Here is a 13,762-nt window from a genome sequence, read left to right as displayed (position 1 = left end):
AACATATACAATTAAAAAGAACAGAACTAACTTCCGTAATTTGAGAAGTGTCCCTTTGTGATGGAAACATCAGCCTTATAATTTTGCATAACAAGAGATTTCATAGCCTTTTAAATGAAGAAAGTTGCCAGTATGTCTAGAATTACACAAAAGGAGTTTTCTTTCTGCTTTATTTGTAATTGCATGTGGGAACTAGAGGAAGCAGAATTTTGAGATGTATGGAATTCTGCTTATTAAATACAGTAATAGTTGTTATGACAAAATTGCGTGCAGCTAATTTCGGTTTGGCTGGTTCACATTTCATAAGGCCACAAGGGGTAAAGTAGAGTGTATTTTGATATTATTCTTATTGAAACAATGCATTTCATTCTGTATATTCAGGTGGAAATCAGCCATCTAAAAGCTAGACAGAATGCGCTGCAGGAACAACTGCAGAAAGTACAGATGGCTGCTCAGTCAGCACAGTTAAGAGCTGGTGTTTTGCCACCAGCCACTACATCAGCTACCTATGTTCCAGTGGTCAGACATTCCTCAGAGTTTGAAGGAGATGACATGGATTTTGGAGATATAATCTGGTCACAACAAGAAATAAACAGATTGTCCAATGAAGTTTCTACGCTTGAATCTGAGGTTGACCACTGGAAGCAGATTGCACTGGTGAGTGGTTCCCCTCTATCATACCCTCTCCTCTTCTCTCCAAATTAGTGTTTTCATTGCACTGGGAGTTTTTGGAGTGTGTCTTTTGAAAGTTCATGCTGTACAATTTCTAGAAGCAACATGATTTGACAGGAAAGCTGAAACCTAATTATCTTTTAGTCATTTTCTTGCTGTCACATGACTAAGGACACATTCAGTGACCACTTTCCAGATGCTTTTTTGTGATGCTTTTATGCATGATTTGTCAAGTTAGGAAAAGGGTTTCATAAACGTTTACCTAGAATACTACTTCAGGGTTTCATTCTTGTGCGGCCTTTCAAAAAATACTTCTTTCCTGCTGTGGTAGTGATTATTTATTGACAGCACAATACTGTTCAAAGTGATAGTTGGATGCTTGCATACTGTTTTTACTTACTCTTCTCTTTGTCCATCATACGTCAGTTGTAATTCATGGTCTGCTGAGACAAGAAAAAATATAATCTTTGAAGCTGTTGTTGATGTGAGTCGTCATTTTTCAAGCTATAGCCTGATTTCAGACATATACTTTTCCCAGTAACCCTGTTGTCTTATTATGTGCAGTAATACTCCCCACCCCAAACTTTTACACATTTGCACATACTAATAGAAAAATTCATGGAAAATTAAAATGTTTCCATTAAAATGTCTTTCTTTTTGATCAAAATTACTGTAGATTTGAATTTTACTTCATGTTAGCTTTGTTGTTTTCTACTTTTGAGTATCAGTAGAGGAAGCACTTACATGAAAAATACATGTATTTATCACAACTTTTATATGGGTATGTGATTTTTCTTTTCTCAGTCTTCCAAAGTGCAAGGGACAAATGATGCTGAACAAAGTGAAATATGCAAACTGCAAAATACTGTTAAGGTAAGGCAACAACTTTGGCAAACTAGTCTTCTCTTATGCTTTATTCTTGATAGTTTTGCATATGGTCACATGACTTGTAAATGTAGTTAAAATATTTACAGCACTAGCACATTTTCTCTTATTAAAAATGCATGTGGACGTGTAAGAGCACAGGAACATTTCAGTCAGCAGTACAATATTTAAAAGCAGTCAGTTATTCTGAGAAAGGATATTTATATGATTTGGTGAATATAGTACGTAAGCTTAAAAGAATGACATTAGTATTTATGAGGGCAAATCGCTTTCAGAAGCTGTTGATGACTTGGGAGACTGAATTTTAGATACACAAAATAATTTCTTCTCCCTTCTCAGAAATATTTTGCTTTTTTTCATTGAAGATGCACAATACAGATTTGCATGTCATCCTTGAAAGTTACTAGAAATATGTCCTAGTGGATCCACTTCATACGAAAGAGTTCTAGTCTCTCTACATTGGTTTAATATTTGCTGTTGTGTAGAGCATATAGTTTGTGTAAGCATATTTTTAAAAGGAATGTATTTTAACGTTTAAAAAAACCCAGACCAACAAAAGCCAAGAAACTTAACCTCTCCTGTGAGAAATCCTTTAATTTTACTAGGGAAATTTTTTTTCTTTCTTTTGTATTTTTCTTTCTTAAGCTTCTGTACTGTAGGTTACCATTCTGTTTCTCTGATGATATTTTTAGGAGCTTAAACAACATTTAAGTCAAGAGATAGATGAACATCAGCATGAACTTTCAGTACTGCAGGATGCCCACAGACAAAAGCTAGTGGAGATAGGTCGTCGACACCGGGAAGAGCTGAGTGAATATGAAGAGCGAATTGAAGAACTTGAGAATCAGTTACAACAAGGTCTTTGTTACCACATTTTCTTTTTTATTTCATGTACAGTGAACTTTGGTTAAAGCATCAAATATGTATGTAACAGTGTAATAGATATCAGATACTTATATTCACTGTGGTTGCCTTGAATGCTGCTTATCCATATAGATATTCTATTTACATAAGCTTTCTGCTGCTGATGATCATGTCTTTGGTTAAGACTTATCTCCCTCTGTCAGGAGAAGGGGTGGAAGAAGAGACTTTTAAGCAAAAGATCTACAGTGCTGGCTTTGGTTAATATTGCAAACAATCTTTTTTGCTTTTTAGGTGGTGTGAGTGCTCATGCCATGGATGACTTTAAAATTAGTGAACAGAAAAAAAATGCTCAGAGTCTAGAAGGAGGAAAAGTAGAAGAGTTGCAGGTTGTGAAGGACCTAGAGGATGAAATAGGAATATTAAGTCACAAATTGTCTGCTGCCAAAGAAGAAAACAAAATTCTTCTGAAAGAGCAAGAATTGGCAAAGGTAGAAAAAATCCAAATAATGCAAGAATATGAAAATCTTAAATCTGACTTTAGTATGCTTCAGAGTTCTGTTGCAGAGCAAGATGCTCTCCAGAAAGAACAGGAGAAGAAGCTCCAATCAAAGACATTGCTACCAGAAGATGTTGTCAGACTACAGCAAGCACTGTTAGGTACAAAGATGATGATTTTTTTTTTTTTTTTTTTTATTTTTAGTATATCTTCACAGATTTTCACTTGTAATGGTCAGAATTTATTTTAAGAATCTGTAACTGAATATGAGAATATGTACCTTTTAGAAGTTGCTGCGTCAGAAAAGGGTTGTCCATTGGGGTAAGGCTAAGCAGAAAAGGAGACATGATTAGGAACAGGCGTCACAGGGGTTTCATGATTAGGTGAATAATCATGTCTGCCAGCTGTTTGAGAGGTATTTCTTTCTTCAAAAGTAAGTAAGCCTCAACAGAAGTTGTTTGTTTAAATTTTTAAAGTACACTTTCTGTGTGTAAAGGCAGTCTGTTGCTGATATCTTCTTGAGCACTGAAACATACCTGTTTAAGAAGTGTATCTGTACGTAGAAAATCTTCTAATATTGCATAACTGATACACTGTAGCACCAAAGTCCTCCTGATGTGGACTCAGTTGTAAAAGTAATGCTCTACTTTGTGGTGGTGATTGGTGCATTTGAAACTTTTACACCACTGATGCTTATCATCACAAAATACTGTGAAACTATTCTGAGTAGCAGAGTTCTGTTGGGGCAAGGTGGGAGAATGATTTGTTTTTATTGTTGTTTGGAAAGTAGAAAAATTGTGTATTTTTTTTGTTTTCCTTTATAGAAGCAGAAAATGAAATAGCAAGACTTTCAAGTTTAAATCAGGTAAAGCGATTTCTAAATTAAGCCAACAAAAAGTCGATAACAATAGTAACTGATGGTAAACACACATTCTGGCACTATATGTTTTTTGGAGCATTCGCACTTCTACAAAAATAACCTTGTAATAAGGAAATAATTGTAGGTTAATTCTGTAATTACAGATAGGAATGATACATTTTGGCTTGTGAAACTCCACAGCATACTCTGTTAAGGAAAAGTAGTGGAGTTCCATATATCCCATTGCTACTTAGGCTGCTCTAACATACATTTTTAAAGTACAAATAGTATATTCTGTAAAATTTGTCATTTTTCACCTCTTCTACTTTGGCGTGTTTCAGTTTTGATAGTTATCAGTTGTAAAATACCTCTCTTCCATGTAGTACTCTAATAATACTACATTCCATCTTACTGTGAAGTTAAGCAGTGGAACATGCACTTTCTCTAGAACACACCTTTAGTTTTTGGCAAGGGTAACTCAGTCCCTTATAAACTCAGATTTGAGAGATTTGGCTTAGTTTACTTTGCACCCAGTAGTATGTTTCAACTGGGGTCTTTTGTGTTTTGCATGCATTCAGTAGTTTCCATGTCATTTTCATAAGGATGTTATTCAGGTGTCCTTGAGTAAAACTTCCTGTCTCACTATGCAGCCTACTACATGTTCAGGGTGTCTCTTGGACATATGATAGTGTATCTCAGCTGTGGATCCATACCTCAGAGGTGGATATAACTTCGGTTCTCAGACCATGATTTTTTGTGCAGAAGTTTGTAAATTGCACTCCTAAACTTAGTGATGAGAACATAAACGTGTACCTATGAATGGTAGAAACAAACACTTCACAATGAAGAATTTTTAACTGGGGTAATATTCATGTAGGCTTATATATTGTAACATAAAGATGCATGCTTTGCTTTTAGTTGCTGAGGGGAAGAAAGAAACCATTTCAAATCTAAACAGTTTATAAATTTCAGCAAGATAAAAGTCTAATACTTAGATTTTTTTTTTTAACTTGAGGGAATTGAGAAGGAACTGACAAGTGCACAACATAAAAATGAGAATATTCTTTCTGCATATACTGAGGATCAGAATTCAGAATTAAGTCAGTTAAGACAAGATTTGGAAAGGAAAGAACGTGAATTAAATGAAAGTATTGCTGAAAGAGAAACATTAATAGTGGAGTTGGAAGAACTAGACAAGCAGAATCAAGAAGCTACTCAGGTAATAAATATTGCAACTAATTATCGAACGGTTAAAATAAATGTTTAGGTTTGTGTGCATGTGTGTTTATCTTTTAAGTTGATCTCTGAACATAGATAGCAGGGAAGTATAAGTTATCTTCTGAGGCTTAAAAAGGGTATTGTGACCAGTGTTTCTCCATATCTACCGTCTCAATGCAAAATTCTGAAGTGCAAGAAACCCACTTGTTACAGATAAATAATACAGCATATCAGCTGTCCATAAGGGATGTTATTTTTCAAAGTCCAGTTAAATACTACTTGATTTTTCCTTGCAAGACTTCTGACATTTTTTTATCCTGCTAATATTTTGACCTCTGTCTTATGACAGTATGCATAACACGAATGATTTTTTTTTAACTTTTTTCTTTTCCTTTCATTATTTTTAATTATGTTGGCTAATGAAGTTATTTCATTGCAAGTTCTTCATAATATGAGCATTTGTGGAGCGATAAAGGTCACTTGATTATATATAATCAAAATGGAATTACACCTTTTTTCACTGTTCTGGTATATTTGACCTGTAAAGATACAATTGCAAGCCATGTGCTTTTAATATCTGTTTATTTTATGGAATTGACCATTTAAAGTTTTTTCCTATGAAATGAATCCCATCAAGTGTGTTTAAAAATAATCTCAAACGAGAAATAGAAAATACAATATACAGATAGGCATTCACTTCTGTAATTTGTTATTTTAAATTTAGTGCCTCCCTGTTTTTAAGTAATGGGTGTTTGCCACATGTCCTGCAAATTCTGACAGTTCTTTTTCTTAGGTAGTTCTTTTTTTGTTCCTTGATTTAGGTAGTCAGGGTTCTTTTGGGGGAGATGGTGTTCTTTTTTTGGTGAAATGTAATCTATCCCTATTTGGTATTTGGTTTTCATTAATTTAGCATTGACTGGTTGATACTACTTGCCAGCTTAGGTTGGCAGGTCGGAAACATTTTTGTTTCCTCTCGATTTTTTTTTTAATTGTTCAGAGGATAAAAATTAATGAAATGCACAGTTCAGGTGGTTCTCCTCTCCTAGTGAATTCTTGTTTGTGTTTGTTTCAGCATATGATTACACTGAAGGAGCAGCTGTCAAAACAACACACAGAAACTGATAGTATCATCAAACAGCTGAAATCTGACATAGATTTTGAAAGAAAGAAAGTATCAGAATTAGAAATTGAGAAGATGGAAGCTACGAAGGAGTTAGATAGTCAGAAAGAAAAACTAAGCAAATGTTCATATGCATATAATGATTTGCATATAAGTAAGCAGCAGCTTCAAGATAATGTTAAAGATCTTCAGGAACAATTAAGGAAAGCCCAGGACTGTAATTTGCGTAATGAAAAAGAAATCGGAGATTTGCAGCAGAGACTAAAAGAAAGAGAGGAGGAACTTTCTGTATCCTTGAGCAAGTTAACAGAAAAAAGTAATCAGGAATCTAACTACACTTGTCAAGATCTGATTCTGAAAGAAAGAGAAGTAGAAATTTCAAAATTACAGAATGCCATTTCAGAAAATAAACAACTAAATGAAGACTTAGAGAAATCTCTGTCTGATCTCAGAACAGAAAATGGAAAGCTGATTGCAGCCACTGAAGAACTAAAACAGGAGTTAAGTGATGCCATTTCTGAGAAAAATAAAGTTTACTTGGAAAAAGACACTGTTGTGGAGGCTTTGAAAATGGAAAAAAGACAGTTAGAGAGTGAATTAAACCTGACAGAAAAGAGGCTTTTGGAACAAGCACATAAGTATAAGCAAACTATTGAGGAATTATCAAATGCACGTAGCATGGATACCACCGCATTGCAGCTTGAACATGAGCGCCTAGTTAAACTCAACCAGGAGAAAGACTTTAAGATTGCTGAACTTAAAAGGAGCATTGAGCAGATGGAAATTGACCATCAAGAAACAAAAGAGATGTTGACTACTAGCTTAGGAGGACAAAAGCAGTTGACAGAACTCATAAAAGAAAAAGAGGTATTTATTGAAAAGTTTAAAAATCAAGCCTTACAGGTGAAGCAGGAACTTGAGGAATATATAAAAGTTTCAAAAAAGCAGGATGTCTTAAAACAGAACTTGGAGGAAAAAGACAGAAGTCTTGCAGTCATGAAGGAAGAAAATAATCATTTGAAAGAAGAAATTGAACGCCTTAAGGATCAGCAAAGTAGATCTACGCCTGTGGTTGAGCCTAAAACTCTAGATATTATCATTGAACTTGAAAGTGAGGTAACACAATTAAAAGTGTTAAAGAATAATCTTGAAGAAGAAATAGAAGTTCACAAAAAAACAATAGAAGATCAGAATCAAACAACAATGCAACTTCAGCAGTCTTTGCAGGAGCAAAGAAAGGAAATAGATGAGTCTAAATTTCAGTGTGAGCAAATGAATGTCACACATGAAAGACTTTCCTTAGAAAAAGATGAGGAAATTAAAAATTTGCAGAAAACAATTGAACAAATTAAAACTCAGTTGCACAAAGAGAGACAGATTATTCAGACTGATTCCTCTGATCTTTTTCAGGAAACCAAAGTTCAGACTCTTAATGGAGAAAATGGAAATGAAAAACATGACTTATCCAAAGCCGAAATTGAAAGACTGGTAGAAGGTATCAAAGAAAGGGAGATGGAGATTAAGCTTCTAAACGAAAAGAATGTTTCTCTAAGTCAGCAAATTGATCAGTTGTCTAAGGATGAAGTTGGCAAACTTACTCGGATCATTCAAGAGAAGGATTTAGAAATACAAGCTCTCAATGCTAGAGTTTCCTCAGCTTCCTATAGGCAGGATGTTCTTTGTCTTCAGCAGCAGCTGCAAGCTTATGTTATAGAAAGAGAACAAGTGCTAGCAGTTCTAAGTGAAAAGACAAGAGAAAATAGTCAGTTAAAAACAGAGTATCGTAATATCATGGATATGGTCGCCGCTAAAGAAGCGGCTTTGGTAAGGTTGCAAGAGGAGAATCAAAAGTTATCTAATAGATCTGAAAACAGCAGTCAAGACATGTCTAGAGAAACTATTCAGAATTTATCTCGTATCATTCGAGAAAAAGATATTGAAATAGATGCTCTAAGTCAAAAATGCCAAACCTTACTGACTGTCTTGCAGACATCCAGTACAGGTGCTGATAACGGGTCAGGAGGTGTTAACAGTAACCAGTTTGAGGAACTTCTACAAGAACGTGATAAACTAAAACAGCAAGTAAAGAAGATGGAAGAGTGGAAGCAACAAGTAATAACCACAGTTCAGAACATGCAGCATGAGTCGGCTCACCTCCAAGAAGAGCTACACAAGCTTCAAGCACAAATTTTAGTTGAGAGCGATAGTAATTCAAAGCTGCAGGTAGATTATAATGGCTTGATTCAGAGTTACGAACAGAATGAGAAAAAGCTGAAAAGTTTTAGTCAGGAATTAGCACAGGTTCAACACAGCATAGGACAGCTTCATAACACCAAGGATCTTCTCCTGAGTAAACTTGATTTGGTAACACCATCTGTGGCAGCAACTTCCACCATTTCACAGCTTTCAGGCATTCAGTACAGGGCTCCTGAAGTACTCAGTGATGAGTCTAAACTCCTTCAAAAGGAGTTGGAACAGCTGAAAAAAACATTGGAAGAAAAAGATTCAACTATTAGGACTCTTCAGGAAAACAATCAAAGATTATCTGATTCTGTGGCTACAGCATCAGAGATTGAAAGAAAGAGTCAAGAGGGGACTGAGTCAGAGATGCGGCAAATCAAAGAAAAACATGATGTCTTACAGAAATCACTTAGGGAAAAAGACATATTAATTAAATCTAAAAGTGATCAATTACTTTCTGTAAGTGAAAATCTTAGTAACAAAGAAAATGAAAATGAGCTTTTGAAGCAAGCTGTGACTAATCTTAAAGAAAGAAATTTAATTTTAGAAATGGATATTCGAAAACTGAAAGAAGAAAATGAAAACATAGTTGCAAGTTGTAGGGAAAAAGAAACGGAATTCCGAGCGCTTCAGGAGACTAACATGCAATTTTCAATGATGCTGAAAGAGAAAGAGTTTGAGTCTCACACAATGAAGGAAAAAGCTCTTGCTTTTGAGAAGCTGTTGAAAGAAAAAGAACAGGTATGTGCATTCATCTTTATTAATAGCTTTTAAAATTAGCAACATGGTAATGCATTTTTGTGTATATGTAGCCATCAGCTGTTTGCCTGAAATCCATTTGTGACTCCTTACTGCATTACACTACAATAAAAATCCTCCCCCTGAAAAGTTAAGAAATTAAAAGTCAGCAGGTGAGTGGTTTACAATATGATCTGTTTATTGTGCAGGCATAAACTAAATTTTTCAGCTGCTTAATATTTTGTTTTGGGCCTGTTGTTCATTAAGTGCCCTATATTATTTTTACTGTATGGTTCTCAAACTTCTGCAGAGTTGGCCAGCAGGACTAATTTTCCCACGTGCTTTCCTCTAATGTTTGTCATTCCAATGTGATTGCTTCACAACATCCCTATGAGATGAATGGGTTTATGTATCTTGCTTTTATGGCTGGAGAAACTCCACTGCAAAAAAAAAAAAAAAAAAAAAAAAATTGGACAAGCTAAATCAATGGTTTCTTCTCTACAATTTGACATATGGAAAAATGGATACTTCTTTCAAAACGTATGTTCAGAGAAAAGTTGCAGTAGCTTATTAATTATTACATATGTAATTTGAGGAAGAATCTTTTTTAGAAGACCAAAGAATTATGTGGCATCTTTGATACACAGGTCAACAGCAAGTTGTATGAACTGCTGCTGCTGGAGTTCACAACGTGTGAATTGCCATTTCTCTTTGAGAAATAGGTGTTAAGTACAGTCTTCCTGTAGTTTTGACAAACACTTGGCAGCAGACCTCCAGGATGTAGATATTTTTGGTTTGCTTTGTAGTCTTTGAAAGTGACTATGTCCTAGTGGGCAGTCTTTTCTGGTAATCAATTCCGAACAGATAATTTTCTTTCTTTCCTCTGTACTGTCCAGGTCCCCATTCTCTTCGTCTTGGTGGTTCTGGTCACCATTATTCAATCTTCTTTTACAGTTGTACCCCTCCATGCATACTGTTCTTGTTCCTGTTGCCTTTAGCGTCCTTTTTAATTTTCCAAAATTGTGAGTGTTGCCCGTTATCACAGAGTGGTATTTCTGCAAACTATGGCTAAGTAACTTGGCATTAATTTTTGTCCCCTGCTATGAGAATAATAAAAAATTTAATGATATCATAGAGTGATTTGGGTTGGAAGGAACCTTATAGATCATCTAGTTCCAACCCCCCTGCCATGGGCAGGGACACCTTCCACTAGACCAGTGTGCTCAAAGCCCCATCAGTATTGTCTTTATGCTCCTCTGGGCAAAGACTGTGTCTCCTTTGGTAAAACTATTTGCCTCATTTGAAATGCTTGTTTATGTCTTCAACAGGGCAAGACAGGAGAATTGAATCAACTGTTACATGAAGTTAAATCAATGCAGGAAAAGGCTGTTACTTTTCAGCAAGAGAGAGACCAAGTCATGGTAGCACTCAAGCAGAAGCAAATGGAGAGCAGTGCCCTGCAGAGTGAGGTACACCACCAAATAATTTACAGTTGCAAGGAATGAAGAAGAATAAGAAATTCTATCTAATATTTTCTGGATTATTTTTGGTAGCAATCACTTGTAAAAAGCATTTAAAATTGATACGCATGCAGTGTGCTTCAATGGGTATGTTTTATGTTTGCTTGAATTATTTTTATGGAAGGTGATAGTATGAGCAACTTAAGGTACGTTCTACACAGATACAGCATTTGCGTGAGAAAGAGCAGCGCCTAAATCAGGAACTGGAGAGGTTACGTAATCACCTTTTAGAAATGGAAGACTCCTACACGCGAGAAGCTTTAGCTGCAGAAGACAGAGAGGTCAAGCTAAGAAAGAAAGTTTTGATTTTGGAAGAAAAACTCTTGTCCTCATCTACTGCAGTGGAGAATGCCAGGTAGTCTTCTACTTTATATAGCAGTAGCATTGGCTGTAAATATCATTAGCTAGACTGGTACCGATGGCTTTATTTTACTGAATTACCATTCCATAACATGCTAAGCACTTGAGAAGACAAGAAGATAAGAACTTTTGTTACTCTAAATCAGGAAGGTGATTTAAAATACATTTGGTCACTGTTGAGAACATAAGAATTTGTCCCTATAGTAACAACTATTGAAATCTCAGGTCTTTGACAGCGCTTAGAACTAGAAACAACAAAAATCCCTCAACCCCTCAATTTAGTTGTCTGTCAAATTAAAAAGATGGACTTAACTTACTTTTAAGTCAAGGTGTCATTCAGTTTGAAAGAGTCTTATTTTATACACTTCAATACACAGATGTGACTGTCCTGTTTTGTTAATTGCTTTCGAAACCAAGTATGCATCCTTACTTTATACCTGATACCGTGGGAAGTATATACTGCTGTAAGCTTTTTCCTTTTTAATGTACATATATATATATATAAAGCAAGATGCATTGAAGTTCTCGTGGGTAGCAGAATCTGGGAGGCTAGAGCCAATTGTGGCTTTTTATTTATTTGCCATAATCACATTTTTCAGCCAGAACAATGAAAATCCAAGTATTAAAATTACTCAGTGCCTATCTTGACTGCTTTAATACTGTTTTATTTAAAGGAATGTTGGTTACTTTAGGCAAAAGAATTCTCTTTTCATCATATTACAGTTGTCCAAATGAACAAGTATTTTACTCAAAAAATATGTATGTAGCTGCAGTCTTTCTTTTTTCTTTAAGTGCCAAAGAAGGATTATGTTCTTAATGTTCTCAGCAAAGAGATTTCTGAGTTGAGCAGAATTTGTTGTGAAAAATTGTGGAGAAAGTAGAAGAGTTGGGAGAAGGTTGTGTAAAAACTGTTCATCAGGATGTTTCTTAATTCTTCATCAAGCTTGTCAAATACCTTTCAAGAAATACTGCCTATTTCACAGCTGATATGCACTCTTTAAAAAGGCTGGTGTAGGAGTAAATCACATTCATAATATTTTTGCATAATGGGAGGTTAAATGGCGCAGTCAGTGGTCCGTATGGAGCAAGATATACTGAGTTCCCGGAGACTAGCTTTAAAACTTAAAATTATTAGAAAGGCCTATTGATGCATGTAGTAATTGAAGCGATTAGCAAGATGCAGATTCTTTTTATGGTAAAGATACTGTTACAATAATGAACAACAAAGATTAGTTTCCTCTTTTTCTAGTGCCAAAATTTTATTACCAGACATTTAAAATCTGTTGTTAGGTTAGGGGTTTTTTTGGGTTTTTTTTGGGAAAAAAAATTGCCTTAATTTTTATGAACTGAGCTGAAAAATTAAAGGTAGGCCATTTTTGCTGCAATTTGCATCACTCTGTGATGACTTCTGTTACTGTCTTCATAAATAATGTATTTTATTTTCATTAAGTCATCAAGCTAGTCTGCAGGTTGAATCTTTGCAAGAGCAATTAAACCTGGTTTCCAAGCAGAGAGATGAAACTGTGCTACAGCTCACCATCTCCCAGGACCAAGTGAAGCAGTATGCATTGTCACTGGCCAACCTGCAGATGGTACTAGAGCAATTCCAACAGGGTAAGTTTTGTCAAGAAATAGCTACGACTGCAACAAGTCTTTTCCAGCTGGCATAGTTACTACATTTTAGTGCTTTTTAAATATTAGTTACCTGGTTTTCATTTTGATAGCTTGAATTTCAGAATCTATTGTCTTTTAAAAAACTTACAAAACCAATTCTGGCCCTGTGAAAACTGATGGTCAATATCCCATTTATGAAATTTGAATTCCATCTCTACCTCATGAAGACCAGATATGATAATGCTGAGATTTTGTAATTGCGGATCCCAGAAACTGAATCAAGACTCTTTTTTGGTTTGTATTTTTAACTCTTTAGAAGAAAAAGCTATGTATTCAGCAGAGCTGGAGAAACACCAAAAACAGACTGCAGAATGGAGGAAAAAAGCAGAAAACTTAGAAGAAAAAGTTGTATCACTTCAGGTGGGCTGAATAATGAATTTGAACTGTATGAAACTGATTGCAAATTCTTGACTGAAATTTTTGTTTTTAACTGCTGTGTTAAGTGTTACTGTCCAAGAATACATAAAGTTATGTAATTATTCTCTCTTCCTTGGAAGAGAGGGGGTCACTAAAAGATCAGCAAAGTAGCATTCCTCTGCTGACCGTCCTTGTTCTGAGGATGTTTACAATCCACTTATTCTACATAACAAGTGATTGAAGTCTCTATCTCCGTTATGTTTGATCTGTGTTGTATTAGCATAACTGTGGTTAACTCCCTTGCTTCTCTTTTTGTCCCTTTCCTGCCCTCTATTTAGGAAAGTTTAGGAGAGGCAAATGCTGCACTGGATGCAGCATCAAGGCTTACTGAGCAGCTTGACATCAAAGAGGAGCAGATTGAAGAGCTTAAGAAAGAAGGTAACTACTTTTTTTTATTTCTGCTTAAAACACTTCAGGCAGCTGAGGAGGCAATGTAGTATTCCTGGAAATGTCATCTCTTGTGAGGAAAAGAGTAATTCTATGCCACCTTTTGAGGACTTGTTTATATAGCAAATTTGAAAAAGTAATTTTACGTTCTGTTAGGGATCTTTCTCAAATGAAAGCCTTGTGGTAGTTGGGGTGGGGGATTCCCCCGTAAATACCAAAGCCCTTGATTTAGCTTTGTGTCTTTTTAAAAAGTTTGTGAAATACCGAATGTTACCAGATTTTCCAAAGTAAGTAACTGCCATATTTGACAT

The 13,762-nt window shown here is 35.4% G+C and overlaps 1 protein-coding gene across 1 annotated transcript in view; it reads left to right on the top strand.

Annotated features, from left to right (window-relative positions):
* TRIP11 (thyroid hormone receptor interactor 11) overlaps window positions 1–13,762 on the top strand; it is a 31,367-nt gene that overhangs the window by 4,648 nt on the left and 12,957 nt on the right. The window contains exons 4-15 of the mRNA XM_074824967.1: window positions 382–657; window positions 1,477–1,545; window positions 2,250–2,415; window positions 2,713–3,078; window positions 3,742–3,782; window positions 4,792–4,995; window positions 6,067–9,096; window positions 10,422–10,562; window positions 10,775–10,968; window positions 12,424–12,587; window positions 12,904–13,007; window positions 13,343–13,442. Coding sequence (XP_074681068.1) covers window positions 382–657; window positions 1,477–1,545; window positions 2,250–2,415; window positions 2,713–3,078; window positions 3,742–3,782; window positions 4,792–4,995; window positions 6,067–9,096; window positions 10,422–10,562; window positions 10,775–10,968; window positions 12,424–12,587; window positions 12,904–13,007; window positions 13,343–13,442 — 4,855 coding nt within the window. The remainder of the gene's footprint in view (window positions 1–381; window positions 658–1,476; window positions 1,546–2,249; window positions 2,416–2,712; window positions 3,079–3,741; window positions 3,783–4,791; window positions 4,996–6,066; window positions 9,097–10,421; window positions 10,563–10,774; window positions 10,969–12,423; window positions 12,588–12,903; window positions 13,008–13,342; window positions 13,443–13,762) is intronic.

The sequence above is a fragment of the Strix aluco genome, chromosome 4 (genome assembly GCF_031877795.1).
Source record: "Strix aluco isolate bStrAlu1 chromosome 4, bStrAlu1.hap1, whole genome shotgun sequence".
Classification (NCBI taxonomy): Eukaryota; Metazoa; Chordata; class Aves; order Strigiformes; family Strigidae; genus Strix; species Strix aluco.
This window is presented reverse-complemented; position numbering and strand designations above follow the sequence as displayed.